The sequence below is a fragment of the Indicator indicator genome, chromosome 7 (assembly GCF_027791375.1).
Source record: "Indicator indicator isolate 239-I01 chromosome 7, UM_Iind_1.1, whole genome shotgun sequence".
NCBI lineage: Eukaryota > Metazoa > Chordata > Aves > Piciformes > Indicatoridae > Indicator > Indicator indicator.
The window spans coordinates 21,601,306-21,619,209 of NC_072016.1; the positions used below are offsets into that span (position 1 = coordinate 21,601,306).

Sequence of the window (17,904 nt, forward strand, 5' to 3'; positions counted from 1 at the left end):
TGATCTAAAGTCCACTGAAGTCAGAGAAAACACAATTAGTTCAGTGGACTGCAGATCAGGAGTTGCTCATATCTCATGTGTCAGGGCACAAGCTGATAAAATGGGGCAGGAAGAAAGCCTTTCTCCTATACATAACATTTTACAGCTGGCTTGGGCAATTTAGAGAAGAAAAGCTTCAGATTTCATAGACCTGGTTTCTTGTTTCCATACCAAAGTATACATGCGTTATGACACTTTGTATGTAAGGACCATCTTCGCTTTCCCCTGACAAATGTGCATAGTAGAAAAAAAAGCTGCTTTATATATTTCCTAATCAAATCCTAAATTGTATTTAGATTGTCATAGGTCCACTGACATCTTTCCTTAATCAGACATTACTATTCCCCATATGGTTTTGTTGATTTTTAATCTCCATTCTCCATTGCCTCTTCACTTCATGATTCACTCTGTAACTGTTTATTCAAGTAATTATTTTCTTATTTGAGAAGTGTCAAAACAAAAGTTAAAACACCCCCACATTAGAGGCCTATTTTACCTCTGTCCATTTAATTGTCCAACTGACTTGCACTCGTACAGAATACCATTTGGGTAAAGTGGTTGAGATTGTAGCAAGGTGGGTGTTGCTCTCATCTCCCTAGGAACAAGCGATAGGATGATAGGAAATGGCCTCAAGTTGTGCCAGGAGAGGTTTAGATTGGATGTTAAAAGAAACTTCTTCACTGAAAGGTTTCTCAAACACTGGAATATGCTCCCCAGGGAGGTGGCTGAATCTCCATTCCTAGAAGTGTTTAAAAGACACAGAGATGCAGTACTAAGGCATGTGATTTTGCACCAGACTTGGTAGAGTCAGACAGCAGTTGGACTCAATAATCTTAAGTCTTTTCCAACGGAAACAACTGCATGATCCTATGAAAGTAAAGTATGGAAAACAGTGAAGAAAGGGAGATGTGTCTACATTGCAGAACTTGAAACAGAACATGGGCTGTGTTCATGGGTGTAAAATATCCAAACAAACATCAAAGTGAACTGATATTTATCTTATGATTGTGCACTTTGGAGAGTAAGGAAGCTCAAAATCTCGCATCAGGTGTTGCAAGTGTAAATAGTCTCAGAGTTAAATTTTAAATTTTGCTATTTGATTATGGCAAGCTGTTCTGCTGTATGAACACAAAGGAAGAACAACAGCAAAATGTTACCCTTGTGTGTCAAAAAAGAGTTGCTCAGACCCTGTCCTGTTTCCAGAAAGCAAGGGAAGTTTCCTCTTTGTGAATGAATATACTCACTATCTGCTAAACCAGTGAAGACAAAAGATATTTTTAAAAGGCAACTCATCATTGTGCCAATTCAGTGGGAAAATATAAAAAACCTAGAAGTAATTAAAGGAAAAAGTAAGCACAGGAGTCCTTGGTGATTGCTCTGTTCCTTAGGATTTGAAATCTTGTACTCTTCCTCAGGAAGAGAGAGTAATTCAGCCCATAGGAAAGAGAGAGTGATATGCTGACTTCTTTGGAGCAGAACTTGGTCTTTGGAGCTAGGTCTTGGTGTAGCTGTTTCCTTCCTGAGAACATACCTCAGCCTGTAGAAATCTAATTAGAATTATTACTTTGTTTTACAGTTCAAAATGCCAATTTGTCTCAATATATTAAAGATACACATTTCCAGTGTCATTCTAACCTGCATATTCTGACACTTTAAAATAATCTTTTATCTACTCTGCTCAAGTTTAAACATACATTTGTGATTAAAGCATTTTCATTAACACATTTCCTGAAGAAGATACACTAGCTCCCCATGCTCATTTCCCTACCAGCACAGCATTATAGAGTAAGGATCAGATTTTCATCAACTTCTTATAAATCTAGAGGACTTCTAAGATATATTACTTTAATTCTTCCTCTGCTTCCTCATGAGTTGTCTTGATTCTGAAACACACAATCTAGAGGACATACACTGTCCGGGGGTTTTGGGTGTTGTGTGTGTTTGTTTGTTTTTCTGCGTGGTTAATATACCACCGATAAATCCTATTTTTTCAAAAAGCTTTTAAAACTTCTCTACCATTGAATTTCTTCCCCCTTTTGGCTGTTGTTTACCTTTGTAACAAAAAAAAAAAAAAAAAAAAGGTTAGAAGTATCTGTGAAGAACTGAAATCTTCACAATTAACTCTGGCTTCCTTATAGCTGGTCTTACCCAACTTTCATCCACATAGGGGAAAAACTTCCATTTATTAAATTTTAATAGGCTCAGGCACAGTGATTCTCAATACTCTTTCAGGTTCAGCTGTAATATTCCTCTGTAATACTCCTTCCTGGATGGAAGTCACCACACAACTGTTACCTGTGAGGTCATAATACCACCACCATGTAAATATAAAAAGCTGAACACGTCTACAAACACACTAGTTTTACATACAAGTGGTTACACTCTATATATCTATTTGGAACACCTCTATATAATCAAAACAAGTCATCTGAAATATTAGAAACTTGGGGTGCTTTTTAAATAAAATTCTTTCCTCACAAAAGCAATACATAAGGAAGTTTTTGGAAGCCTTTTAGTCACCACTTATTTCTAAGACAGCACCACCACCTGCTGGTTACACGGGGCTTCAAGCCCCAGTGCTGTTTTTCTCTCTACAAATCTATGTGTATCCATTAGAACAGTAGTTCTCAGCTGCTCTTACACACAGAAATGTTATTGCCAGAAGATGGAGTTTTAGCACATTGTTTGCAGTTTAACAATACTGTTACCTGAAGTATGGCTTTCATAAAGGCAGGGAATATTAATTGTTGTTAAACCAACTCTCTTATGCAAAGTACTGTAAGTCACAGGGCAAATACCCAAATTAATCAAATAGACTGAGAACCTGTTGTATTTAAAAAGCTGTTATTACATGTTGGTTTTATCATTTACAGTTAAATACACTTCAAAATGCTAAGAAATCTGTTTGCTTGTTTGTTCATTTCTACTTTAGGGAATTCTACAATGTACTTCATTCTTGGAAAGCTCTGGTTTTCTCTGAATAAATGTTTCCAAAAACACAATAACACCTGGTAAATATATTAATATTAAAACAACAACAAAAAACAACCAAGGTAAAAATAACTAAGATTAAATCTATAAAATAATAGTAAAAATAGCAATAGCATAAATGGAGATAGAACATAATTCACTGCAATGGAAAATTAGGGAAGTACAACATAATTTCTAGCTAAACAATGGCAAAGCAAAGGAAGTAAACCAATACAATATCAATTATTTACAAAAAAGGAATGTAAATGTGATGTCTGACTGTATCTGCAAAAGAACCCACAGAAGAATGGATACTTACATCTCTGCCAAAGCAATCAGTAGTTTGGCTGAAATCTATTGCCATGAGGAAGCAAGGGTTGGCAATATCATAAGAGTGGAAAATACAGCATAAGATAAGAAATAAAACTACAATAACTAATAACTGTTACTTACAGCAGTGTTTTAATCTCTAACAGATAGTGTACTCTAAAGGATGGATATATTTAGCAAGGTTCATACTTGTTGAATTAAACCAAAATAGCATCAAAATACCTCCACACAAATTTTTTTTAAAAAAATACTGTTACAAATTCCTTCTAGTTTCTCTAATACTAAAAAATACTGCACTGATAACAGTGCAGAAGTTAGGGTTGAATTATTCACAATTATTGTAAGAGGTATCTCACATTCTCTTCATGTAAGTCAAACTGTAAAAGCATACAGACTAACAACAAAGCCAATGATACTGAATCTACCAAACTAAACTCATAGCCAGCTTTTCAAAACATAAGGTTAAATATGTTTTTTTCATCTTATTTTTCAGTTTGTTACTAAAGCTACACATGGATGTCAAGCTTGCTTAGTTCACAACAAGGATCATAACCAGGGATGGCTTTGGAATGACAACTTCACCTAAGGTAGATGCATTTCATTAACCAAATCCTGCCAAGAATATGGACATTACCAGCGCAAACAATGGTAGCCTAACAGCAGCACCCTCACTGTTAGTGCATAATGCACTGAAATAAGAAAATTTTGAAGAGAAGCCTTTCAGAGTTGAATTTGCTACTAAGGCTATTTAGTTGTGTCCTGCAGAACACTTGGTGTGTTCAGTGTTATACCAGGGAAATAACTTACATAGTATAAGTGTAGAATTAAATACAGATGATGTCCAGTTTCAAAGCAAGTAGAATGATAAGGAGGAAGGAAGACTAATAGAAGAAATTAAAAAGAAAATTCTGCAGGAAACCACTGAACTGCCAGTATTTCTGCTATAATTATCACACCGATTTCACAATAAAGTCCACAATCCAGGAGGAGAAGGAACTCTCTCCAACAAAATAAAAATTGATATATAAGTTTTTGTAAGATTTGCAGGTCAGTTACTCCAATGAAAGTAACTACATCAACCACAAATGCCACAGGATGTCAATATATTTGGAAATAGTAATGCTGCCAGATGTTTTAAGAGTCAGATACTGAAAGCATCCAGAAAACCAATGCTCAGGGGACACTGACAGCTGTCAAGAAAGTCATCTTCCACAAGCAAATTGCTTGGAGTTCTACCTCTAAGGATTCTATTTTGTCCTGCTTGAGGAGAAAGAAGAGGGCAGACAAAAGACTCATATGCTAAAGTCAGATTAAAAACAAATGCATATTTTGACATGTTTTACATTCCTCATAGGCAGAACTCAAGGATACTGCTGAAGAAATCTGTGGTACCCAAGGGACAACTTCAGGATATTTTTCGAGGAATCTGTGGGGCTTGACTGTTGAGGCTGAATACATAAGTGTAAAACTAAAATTCTTGCATTCCCTCAAGCTATGATTTCAAATGCAAAACAAGAGCTTATCTATCTATTAACAGAAGAAATATTAGTAAAACTGAATGAGATGCAGCATTCAAAGATTCCATCAGGCACTCAAAAAGACCGTTAAGTTTGATCAGATACTAAATGTGAAAACAGTAGAAATCCTGAATCCAAAAACAGAGTACACATTTTCATTGAAGTAAGAGATAGTATCTTCAGAATTTATTCAGAAAACTAAAGAAAAAAAGGGAAGTTCCACAGATCAGGCTACAATAATAATAATAATAATGTGGTAGTGATCACAAGGGAGATCTGAAACAAAAATTAAACTAATCTCATGCTTGAAAAGAGACAACATTAGGTGTAGGGAGTTCTAAGAATGGCAGAATTATCTAATAATGGCATATTGAAGTGCACAGATGCGGCACAGAATTCATACTGCATAAATCAACATGCAGAAGGATCTGGTGCCAATGGGTTAAAAGAATGCCAGTTCCTGCCCTTACAGAATTCCAGACTGAGGTAATATTAGAAAAATTTAGACTACATGAGCACAGATCCTTGGTTTGAGTATTCCCTGTCCCTGCAACCAGTGTCTTCTCTTCCTGATATAACCAAAGGATTTTGCTCAGTCATATAACTCTTCAAAGTGTAAGATGCTTGTAAGTTGAACTACTTGTACGGAAGGATCCTGTTTACTAGCTAGGATTACATTACTGATTACAGTCTCTGCAGATCCTTGCATTATGATTATTAACACAGCATCTGTGCTCAGACTGATGAAAAGACTGTCCCAAGTTTACTGTTCACTCGTCTTTCCTGCTTTGTCTGAATAATGAAATCAGTAAGGTATATCTTATTACCCAGTCAATATATACACACAATAACATTATTTGTTTTTTTCTTCATTTTTCCATTGACAATTCTTCTATGGAACATAAGATCTGGGTGCAAAAACCTAGCTTTTAAGAACTATGGAAAAATTTAGACCTTTATCAAATAAGAACTGATTTAATCTTCAGCAGATGATTTTTTTTTTTTTACATAAAATGAAACCATTTCTCAGTTTACACAAAGTATAATTTGTCAACAATTAAAATTGAATTTGAATAACACTCTGAAAAGGTGCAACCTCACAGAATAGGATAAATATTTTTCTGTGGCATACCAAAAGCAGGCCTGGGCATCCAAGACATAGTACAATGTATTTTGGTATTTTATTGATTATCTTGACATTAGACAGTTTATTGACTTTGTTTAGAACCAATTAAAAAAGAGGTATTTCATGTGAAAAATAAGACAGAATACAAAAGTGACTGTAAGTCCAGTTTCAGTATTAGTGAGAAATACTAGAAAGTCATCTGATAATTTGGGAGATGTTTCCCATATGTTGGAAAAGACAGTATATAGTGGAAGCCAGAAAAGTACATCCTGTTCTTTGCAGAAGTTAATGTCACTATTTTTCACCCTTCTGCTGCTTCCTTCTGTGAATTGTATTCATTTTCACACCTGCAACTCTAAATAAATACTGTATCACTTCTTTGTTGCCACCCACCTTGTAGACTGACCAGCGAGAACCTGTCAGTCCCTGCATTTTTTGGCAGATCAGGAACAACTGCAATAAAGCATGAATGAAAAAAATCACTGGGCAAAGGCTTGTTAATGAAACATGTTAGCAGTTTGCAACTGAATTTTACCCCATGTTACTCATGGAACAGGAATAAGCATCATCTTTACATTAGGCTTAAAACCTGGAATTGTTTTTACTTTCAGAAGAATTCTAGCTCTATTAGCTGATGGCACTTTATCAGCTAGGCAAGTGTTTATCTTGACTGCTCAATTGTTTTCTGCGTTGAACAACTTCCATTTTCACTAGAAATCCAAGCAGCATGTCTTACACAGGATCATGCAAGAACCAGAGAAGAGGGGCTAGTTGTAGAACAAATCATCTACATTGCTAGATGGTACACCTACTTGATCATTGAGCAAGAGTTTGCTCAAGAACAGAACCTCCACTTCTTGCCTGTCTTCCTCCACAGTACAGTTATGATGATGTAAAATCTCTCTTCATATTGTCAGACATGCTATGTCAGGCAACACTTAACACCACTGAGTTAGAGAGTGAAGATAATGTCAGGAACACGAGAATGGAGAAAGCAACATGCTTAGTGCAAGCAAAACTGTTTATGCAAGAACGAACAAAGGAAATTGCACGACAAAGATCAAAGGCGCTATAATGATTTTTTTGGATTTCCTTCAGCAGTTCTTCACAGTAAACAAGGTCTGCACTCCTGTTAAAGTTTAGAAGCAGCTAAAAGCTGCAGATGACTTTTTAATTTTTTTTTTTTTCTCCCTGAAGTCTGGAAGCAGACAAACAGAAGCTATACATATCTTTGTAGATAGTATCCCCTCGCAAAACCTCCCTAAATTAGACAGTAGCAAGTTCTGGTAATTTCCCCATTCCTCCTTTATAGCATGTACACATTTCACGTTTATCCTTGCTGTATATCTATGACCTCCTTCAGAAAACTAGCCTCTGCAAGGGAATCACTACATCAAAGGACACCTAGTCTTACATTCACTACTTCAAAATGTAAGGATCTCAAAGCACTTCCTACACAAAACATAACATAATATATTGAGAATACAATAGTCTCATACTCTGGATGGAAAAAGAACTTTACTAAGTCAGTGGCACAGTCAAGATTGGGATCTTTGCCTTGTGCCACCTTTTTTCATATTTGCCTGGGTCAATTTCCAGTCAAACTAAAATGTCTACATTAATTAATCTTTAACCAGATGGCACTGGCCACTTCTTACACAGTAATAATGTTTTTTCCACCCTTCCTTTTCAGAGTAATTGTACTGTGCTAACAAAATCTGATTGGTATCATTGAAGCATGTGTGAGGTAGCATACAGTATGTTTCCTAAAGTCATTGATATTAAGTGAATCACAGCATTACAGCATTCAGTAACATGCAAAACATCACAAGTTATATTATTGTATTATTAAAAGGAATGCTAACAGAAGCTGGAGATTAGTCTCAAACAGTAAAAGTACAACTGAACGTTAAAGTATTTAAGAACTTCCACACTAAAATAAATGTATCTATGACTTCTTACAAATAAATTAAAAGTCAACTCCCTCCTGTCTGCCATAACCTTAGTCAAAGCAATGATACAGGATGGTTGCTTGTTCAGTGACACTTCGAGAACCACATACGGAGCTACATAACAACAATCTCCTCTTTTCATGTAGCACATAAAAATTTTATGAGGTTATGTATTCTGCCATGCACAAGTACCTGGAAAGTTTCTAGGTACTTGGTAGAAAGCACAATGACCCAGAAAAATGGGTCCTGCAAGTAGCTTCCAGCTTCCAGGCTGGGGGCTGGATCACTCTGTGGACCTACATGGAATCTGAAAAAATCTGAAGATCTCTGTTTCTAATTTAATGGATGCACCTGCTTAAGGTAAGCCTTAGGTTGGTTGCCTCTGGTTCCAGTTCTAGAAGTATGAATCATGCGATATGACATTAGTGATAACACTAGAGCTTATGTCATTATTTACCTGATTAAAGCTATGCATATATTAAATATGCTAGGGATCTCAATGGAATAATCAGATGGTGGAAACACTGCTTGATTTTTTCCTTCATTCTCCTGTTTTTGTACAAAATGAATCAAAAGCAGTAACAGTCTCATTCATAAAAAGCTGAGCACATTTTAATTTGGTTTGAAGAGCTTGTATTCTATTTGTTTAATAATAAACTGCATTCTACTTTATATGTTGATACTATATTGTAGACTGGTATATATTTTGATAAGAATCTCCTTCTATATACCACAATTACTTCAGATCACACAAAATGTAGAAAATACAGGCCAGAGGACTTAATTTTCTATGAGTGGAAGGGAGAATATTCCAAATCAGTGAACCTGTTCTTCCCTGAATTATAAAAAGAGCCAACCAATAAGGATATCAAATGAACAAAAAAAAAAAATATAATACAAGAGTATGAGAAGTACATGGTTTATGAATTAACTGTTCATTTTAATTTGGAAGCAATTTGAAAAGAACACGAACTACGCATTGAAGTGTATCTATGATTAGCATGAGCTGATAGCTTTCTGCTGTTATTGGTTCAGTATTAATTTGAGACCTTGCCCAATAACATCAACGCAAATTAGCTAAGACTCAAAATGGCAATCAGCTTCGGGGACCTATCCTGAAAAGTGGTGCTAACAACTTCCCAGCATCAATGAGCTTCTCAATCCTGCAGCTGTTTTTAAAAGCTTCCTCCCAAAGGCATATTTAGAACTGAATTAAAAGCAACTTTGAGTTAATTAACGTTTTAAATGATAATGAATACAATGTAGATTCATAGAAGGCATTTACATTGTGTTATAAAACTGATAAAAATTTAATAACTCTTTGTTAATAAGTTATGTCTCTCCAGACCCATAAAGCCTAAGGCAGTTGGTGCTGTAGTCTAGGGTCTAATCCAGGTTCCCAGTGCCGGTGGTATAAAGAGGCAGAAGACTGACTTGACACTTGACATTTGCTCTAAGCCGGCTCTGGATCAAGCCACTGCTTGTTCATAAATACTTTATTTCATATAGTAAAGGTCAGAATTCGGGCTCAAGGCAGGACTATGACAGAAATGCTCAAGCTGAAACCGAGCCAGCTCTGGCATCTGTCGCTTGAAATAGCTTGGAAACAGTAGAGAAGGAGACCTAACCGGCTAGCATCTGTCCCACACCAAGGAGGTAACAGAAGAATCTGCTGCCTGGTGGTAAGAAACTGTCATGGTGAGTTTCATGACAACCAGCCACACTCAGAAACTAAAAATGCAAACATAATTTCCATGTCACCTTGCATAAGACCCTCTGCTAAATTCACTCCACAGGATGCAGACAGCATCTTTTCTAGCTTGTCCCCATCTCTGTGACCCTGGTAAGAATCATTACTCAATGTAAAGGCCTAAAGGAATTACAGGCAGTCTTTCCCACCTTCCTAATTCTTCAGAAGATTTGCTGCTAAACTTAGTAGTACCTCTCTTCCAAGGTGATATGAGAGTTCATATCCTTGTTACAGACACTGCAAATTAGGCAGAGCTCCCTTTCATCAGCTTAGTGTTACATGCTCCATCATAAAACACATATGAAAAGACATACACTTCATTATTTATATTTTCTAGTCATGAATAGTGAGTGAAATTGCCTCACTTTTACCATTCTATCATTTGAAAAGGAACAGCTTGGTTTGGGGGCTCGTATTGCTTCTATTCTACTCTTACATTTCTACATCTATATTCATCTATACAATCATATTATATCCAAAAGAAAGTTAAAAAGTGTAGCAGCACTCATGTTCTTTTAAAACAAAGAACAATGAAAAGGGATTAATTTTTTGAGTGTTAGAGCCAAACTAAGTCATCTGCTGTAAAGTACGTATTTTTCATGTTAATGTTCCCCCTTCTGTAACTAATATTTATTCAGTATTTGAAAAGTCCAGTGCATTCAATACAGAGAAAATACTATGGAACAGATACTTAGAGCCTCAGGAGGGCATATACCAGCCAACTCCAATCACTGCTTCTATCTCTCTGTCAGCAACGCAGAAAAACACACACAGTTGCATGAAGGAGGGGATCATTTGAAGGTCTGCACATTAAGAGTAAGAGAAAGGCAGACAAATCAAAGGGTTGGTTCAGTGAAACCACTGTTCCAGCAAGCAGTTCTTGAATGCTAGTTAAGACTGTGATTGAAGATATTGAGCCAGTCCATCCTATTTTCTTTAGTGCAAATGCCTGCATATGACATTTGTATGATTGCAAAAAGGAGAGGAAGATTGGAAGAAAGTAGGTAAGGCAGAATTTTAAATATAAACTAAACTTGAAAGGGGGAAAAGTAATTAAGAGATTTTCATTCATAGAAAAAGCAGATTTTATGGAGTCTGGCTTCTGACCTGCCATACCACAGGCTGCGGTGCTGTCTGAAAATGTGGCAGATCTCTAGCATGTACAAGCATTGACTTCATGTCAGTGGCTACAACATAAGGACCTCTATAGAAGAGTGCAGGAATCTCCTGCATTGGTATTTTATTTTTTCAGTTGTTCCACTACCTGGTTTTATATGATTCTAAACCCCTTTGTCCAGTTTTGGTAATAACAGCTTCCTTGACAGTAGTTCATTCTGAGAAGGTGGGTAAGGATGTTTTCTTCATTACTCAGTAGCAACACTTACATTAAGATATATGTGCCTGAGTCTTTTCCAGCTCTACTGGATTTTTATCTTAACTGAGGTACCAAAAATAGTATTTTCTCTTCAAAATTAAACACTAAAACATGTTTATATTATTTTCAGTAATTTGAAATGGGATACATGCAGTATTGAGAGGTGTTTAGAGGAAAGATCATAAGCACGCCAGTCCCTAGAAACACAACCCCGGATACATGGGAACTGATGTAACAAGTAAAAATCCGTCACTCTAAAAGAAAGAACAATATTTAAAACTAGTTTTACATAAATTAATATATCACCCACAGTGTGCTTCATGTGTTTATTGTTTATATTGCTATGGCTTTGAATTAACAGGAATTTATGTGGCACTATATCTCATTCTAATGTTCCATTTTCATTAATCACAGTTTTAAAAATAAGTCTACACAATATAATGCTGTATCATCCTCCAGTATACTGAGGTGGGGTCATTCCATAGAAATGAGCTGTAAAAAACATAACAATATGATTTTAATCACTTACTTATGAACTTACGATTTCATCCTTGAGAGGCAACATCTGTTTTTTCTTTCCAAGCAGACCCTGTTGCTTATTTACTTCTTTAATGTCTTTTTCCTCAAAATATTAAAGGTGTGCAATTGGCTTTTTGTGCAGGACAAAGATGAGACAGTGTGGCCATAGGAAGATCAATGGGTTATATTAAAGAGAAAAGTGTTTTTGCAGCATATATAAAAGTAAGAATCACAGAGCAAATGGTCTCCAACCCTCCTGTGGCCACAGCAGAATTCTCACAGATCAGAAAAGGTGTGCAGTAGGAGAAAGCAATAGTAGTATCCCAACATTTTATATTCAGAGTATTACACATATAAGGTAAATGGATCACATTTATAGCTGGTTTAAGAATCTCAAAGTCTCTAATCACCACAAGGTGGTATACTCATCCTGTAAAGGGGAAACCATTGTTGCTAAAGGGTGAACAGAAAATTCTAGCACTGAAACTTATCCTTTGGCAGGGCATATAAGGGCCCTTCCTGCACCTTAGCTTATCCATAAAAGCAAGTATTTCTGTCTTGGCTACTACAGCAGGTCTAGAGAAGTCACAGGTTAGTTTTATTCTGTAGGAAGGCTCTTGCATTCTAGGGAGAAACAAAGGCTATGCTGTCTTTAGCTAGTAATTTAGGAATCAAGGGCTTAATAGTCAATTCATTTAGAAAACCCCAAGCATAATTACACCACTGATGAGTGTAAGACACGCTGACCAATGTGCGTGCTATGTGTTCTCCCTATCTAAATGAGTACATGACATGTCATTTCAACTTTCATTATAGAATTCAGGTTTTTAAGTTGTAAAGACAGTCCACATTGCCCTAAATAGCACAGGTCATTGAAAAAGCTAGTTTTTCTTGACCTAACTTGTTAAACCACGATGCCAGACATAACTTCAGCACAGTGTACCAACCTTGGTTCAACTGCTGTACTTATTCAAGCTACTCAAAACGTTCGTCTGATCTTGCAGAATATGATTTTTTTGGTCCTTTCAGAAAGACTCAGCAGCTAACTAGTCTGTTCAGCACAAACCAAATGATGGCACTAGAAGACCACATGGGATATATGTTTCTAATCTGGGCTTGGCACATAGTGGTACATGTGCTACTTTCACAAGTTCAGCTTGTCTTAGCGTAGTATTTCTTTCCACATAAGATGGGTAGGAGTTTAGGCTGAACCCTGAATTCAAAATACAGTGACAACTAGTCTTGTCTTTTTGTCTCTGGAGATTGCTTACACTTACTAACATCAGTCTTCACACAGACTACCAGACCATGCCAAAACATGCTTTCTCACTGGCTGAATTAGAAATGCCTGGGCCTAGTATCAAGAATGTCCTGGAAAATGTTGATTCCCATGGCAATGGGCACAGCGACAAGTTTAGAAAAGGGTTTTCTTTTGTAGCATAACCTTTGATGTTCCTGAGAAGCACAGGCATATGGTGATACAGAAATAAAGAAATTAAATGGTTCAGGTTAAGATTCTGTCTGTATCAATTAATCATTTGCATGACAATCCCCAAGATTTGGAACAGACCTAAGCAGAAGTATCACACTTATTAAAATATAATTTAATTGAATAAACCACCCCAGGTTTTTCAGTGTCTAAGTGCCTCTCTTCATTCTCAAGTGCAAAAAATGCTTGGACCATCTGACTGCTGTTTTGTAGCAATCTAAACCTAAAAAAATTTAGACCCACAAAAATATTTAAACTCTATTTCCTTACTTTTTTCTTTTTCCCTTCAGACAGCAGCCTATAAACTTGAAAGCTATTTTAATATGATTGTATTAAATCAAAACATGATTTTCATTTGCTGGAAGTACAGGCGACAATATAATAACAGAGGAACTCATTCACAGTGAAAAATACACCCCACTGTTACTTTCTCTACAGACTATACAATTAGTACACTAAATCCTGTGTACACCATTAAACACGTAAATTGATATCACCTACTTGACATCAGATTCATATAAACAGCATTCATTCTTACAAAAGCTACTGATTGTTTCAAGTTTCATACAATGGTTTCTGATTTTATTTACCTTGAAAAAAAGCCTACTTTTATAACCAAGAGGGGAAAAAAAAAAAAAAGAAGAAAGAAAGAAAGAAAGAAAGAAAGAAAGAAATGCATTAAGCAATTGTAGAAGGAAACCAACCCAACTGGGGCACCACGACCAAAGCAAGCTCTGTAATAGTATAATGACCTTTAATGAGTGTCTGGGGAAACAATACAGTCCTAGCATAAAAGACAAAGGGCAAAACCCATCATGGCTCCACTGACACTAATTCAAAATGATTTTCAGAACAACTAAAGAATGTAAGAGAGGTAATCTGATCCACCAATCTGACCTCACTTTGATTCTGGGGCCCTGCTGCTGCCATTTCTAATTGTCAAACACTCTACATTTCACATCTGCCCATATTTAATGAAAAGCTGACTCTCACCACTATTCTTTGAGTTAACTAGCTCTGTCAAGATGGGCATCATACAACCCCTGTGAGCTGCAAAGAAAACACAGTGATTTCTATTGAAGCCCTGCCAGTGAAATGTTGCATGTGTGTGTATATATATTAATTGGAAAAGAAAGGCTTATGCTGCTTTGCAAAGAGTGTGAATTGGTATTGATTTTTGTACGTATTATTAACAAAGGTGACTAGTCTCACAAGGGGAAGAGTGAGATCCCTTTTGATTTGATAGAGTGATGAAAGGGGGAAAAGGCCTTTGAAAGACAGGATGCTAACATTCCACAAAGCTGTCAATATCACTTATACTTCAAAATATAACACGGATCTAATGTGTTTCCCAAAAGTATTGTTTTTCATGGAAATAATACAATTATTGTGGAGGTTTCTGGCTCAGCAGGCAACACAATCAGAAATGTTTACTTTATATGCCTCTATAGAGTCTTAAGTGAACTTGAAAGTTATGGTAAACCTACAAATTATGGTTTTTCTTTCCTCACCAAGCAGTGCTAACAGCAGAAATTTTACCCATTTTTAAGGCACATATTCACTTAGCCTGGTCTGGTTGCTGTTAACACCAGTGCCGGGATCCGAAGACATACTCTGTGTAACAGCCACTATATGCAAATTATACCAGGCACTGTGTTACTGAGGCTGTTGTTCTAAGTAACACTGTCTGCTCTAATTCTCAATCCAGGAAGGTTTTTTTTCACTTTTCTTAACAAAGTAAGTTTTGCTATGTTTTACTCTGACGAAGGATACACTTCATTATTTAATCTTTAAAGCATAAAAACTCCACTAACTTAGAGTAGGATTTAAAACAGAGAGTTGCCTTCCCTGAGGTGATGTGTGAGTTACAATCAAGTAGATAAAATCAAGGACAATCAGAATGCTCATACACATATATTGAGAGAATATTTCTGTTAAAATTGCTAAGAAATTCTATTATATTTTTTATGACATTTTATTGACAGCCTTCAGACAAAAAATGCTAACAGAAATCATGTTATTAAATGCTCCACACTTGTGTCTGGAAAAATAGTTCAAATGCCAAAAGTCATTCACCATTTGGACAATACACTGCAATACACACATGGTATCAAAAGACAACCAGATGCATCATCTACTAAATACATTATACTCCTAGCAGTAGAAGGCATTTTTATCTGTGATGACTTGTAATGTAAAGTGCACACACTTCCTGATCAAAACGTATAGATGAATCTGAACAATTTTAGAGTTTTTCTGCACCATTTGAGTAGGGAAAGGAAAACAGTTCTTCTGCCAAGTCATAGTTTTGCCTGTTATGAATGTCTAAAGAGGATCAAAAAATGGGGAAAAAAAAAATCACCATTTATTTTTTTAACAATCTTCCTCAGTTGTTGATATCATACTGACAACACAAGCTTTGTAAACCCTACTGTTTGCCCCATAAATTAATGGCTATGCAGAACTGATTTAAATTCTCTGTCTTCTCCCTCTCAACTCTTATCTTTCAAAAAAGGTTCTGGGACATATTCCAGAATGGCACTGGTCTATGGAACAGATTCTACAGTTATTTTCAAAAAGTTTGCATCGGGAAGTTTGCACTAGGACACAGGCTAGTCCTCCTAAAATGGCACTGCAAGTACAACGATTTTTACAAAGAATTTGTGGTTTCACTATTAGATGGAAGGTCCTGCTTTATGGAGAACATTGCAGACAAAAATAAAGATAATATAGAACAGAATTCCAGCTCCTACAGTTCAGTTATTGACTTGCACCCTGCATATTTATTTGCTGTCTACTGTATGCTGCTCTAGTGCCAGAACTATTAAAGCTGTCTGCTTAGCACAAGTCTTAGATTTAGACACAGGCCGGTCCCTCCACTGAAGAACTTATTGTTTAATTAATGATAATTTATGTTGTATGAATTAAATTTTTCAAATGTCACCAAACTGCTCTACTAGAAGTTCTTGCATGCTATTGCAAGAGCATGCCCCATAAAGAGCATACAAAGCAAAACAGAGAATTACAATTTTTTGTATAAAAAATAAACTAAACCAGAAGTATAAATACAGAGCTGGATTAAAATTTGGGTTTGACTTATTAAGAAAGCATCAGCCCAGTAAAACTCACAGAATTACAATGTACGACACAAGACGAGGATGGTATCACAGACATCACAGACATGGAACAGCATGTGTTGGTGTTAAAACTTACAGGCACGTAAACTGGTGGAGCAATCATTAACAGAGACAGAAGAAAGTGGGAAGGCTCTCTCAAGGGTGTCCATGTTACTATGTACACTGCCTGACATGCAAGAGCAGTCACGCTCACAGCGTCCGCAATCAAAACAACATGCCAGTTTCATTCTCTTGTAGATGGACATCTTGGCTATAAACATGTGTTGGATGGGAGGAGAGGAAGAGCAGCAGGTTAATGGCAAGGTTATATATATTACAAGGCAGCTGGAAGGTAATTTAAGGGATTTAACACAGGCCTTAGTTTATGTTAACAGTCTTGACCCAGGAAAAAAAATGCAATGAAATTATTGATAACACTTTGGCTGTACATAAAAAGTAGGGCAAAAGATAAATTGCTCTTTATTTCTGTTCAGTCTTACAGGGTGACCGTAGACATGGGCAAGAATTACTGTTTATAGTCAAGTATTTGGATCAAAAAAGAACACGGTAAAAGTAGAAAATCCTAAGAATACCTTTTTCCCTTGGCACAATTAATACTACCAGGCTAAAATGAAAAGAAAAATCTTAAGTTGCTAATTTGTTTAGGTATTTTTGGTCTATCCTGCTTCCTGTGAAAAATAAAAACTTTAATGTGTATGTGTGCATATGTATATATACACATATGTATGTATGCACACACAAAAACACACTTACACATGTATTCTGATATACACACACTCACACACACATATACATTATACACATACATATGTACATATACATATATAAAAATATATATTTCTCTGTATTAATCTGTGCCAGGGAACACTTTTATTGCAACAAATTACACATTACTAATGAGTTACAAGATATTAGTAAAATTTTCTGAAAAATTTACTTTTTTTATAGTATATCTTCAGGAATTCAGATTGAGTCTTGACAGAGTACCAAAAATTGTCTAAATAAGAGACACAACTAGTAATGGTAAATATGCTTGACATTAAAATCAGTTCACAAATAAGGCATCACCAAAAGCACATAGAGCATTGGTCCACTGAAACATGCTGAACCAATCATTGGCATGTTTTCTGCTCTGCAGTGAAAGGTAGATCAAGAACCAAATAGCTGAATATAGAATTAGGGGCTAATTCACAATGAAATGACAGGCTAGACTAGAACATTTACACCAATCAGTCATCCAAACGCCCTGGTCATGTATTTCTAGAAATATACATCACCCTATTTCATAAACGCCTGTGCAATTACTATTGTACAATTTTGTATGCTACCCAATCACAGGTATGCTTCAGTCTGAGGAAATGCAAAAGCCACTTAGATCGTTTCACATGTTGCACTGAACCAACACTTTTGGTAATGGTTTAGATTGAACTGACTCAATTATACTGAAAACAAAACAGAACACGGACAGGCAAAAACAAACCTTAAAAGCAAATGCAAAAAAAAGGTAATGTTTCTCTGGCCTGTACCTTCCATTTAGGGTGGCATTTTTGCATTATAGTAATAGCATTAAATTCAGAATAATTTCTCTTATTTTTTTTCCAGTTTCTTAATGCCACAGTCACCTGGGAAGAGGGATTGAAATCACTCAAATGGGTCAAGTCCTGTTCTAAGGCCTTGATGACTTGCCATACAGTATACTT

The 17,904-nt window shown here is 36.1% G+C and overlaps 1 protein-coding gene across 4 annotated transcripts in view; it reads right to left on the reverse strand.

The window, feature by feature from the left end:
* KCNMA1 (potassium calcium-activated channel subfamily M alpha 1) overlaps positions 1 to 17,904 on the reverse strand; it is a 413,411-nt gene that overhangs the window by 72,169 nt on the left and 323,338 nt on the right. Inside the window, exon 19 of one of the 4 annotated variants that reach the window (XM_054382053.1) lies at positions 16,281 to 16,454. The exons of the other annotated variants lie outside the window; for them this stretch is intronic. Within the exon in view, the coding sequence (XP_054238028.1) occupies positions 16,281 to 16,454 (174 nt within the window). The remainder of the gene's footprint in view (positions 1 to 16,280; positions 16,455 to 17,904) is intronic. 4 annotated transcript variants of the gene reach the window in all.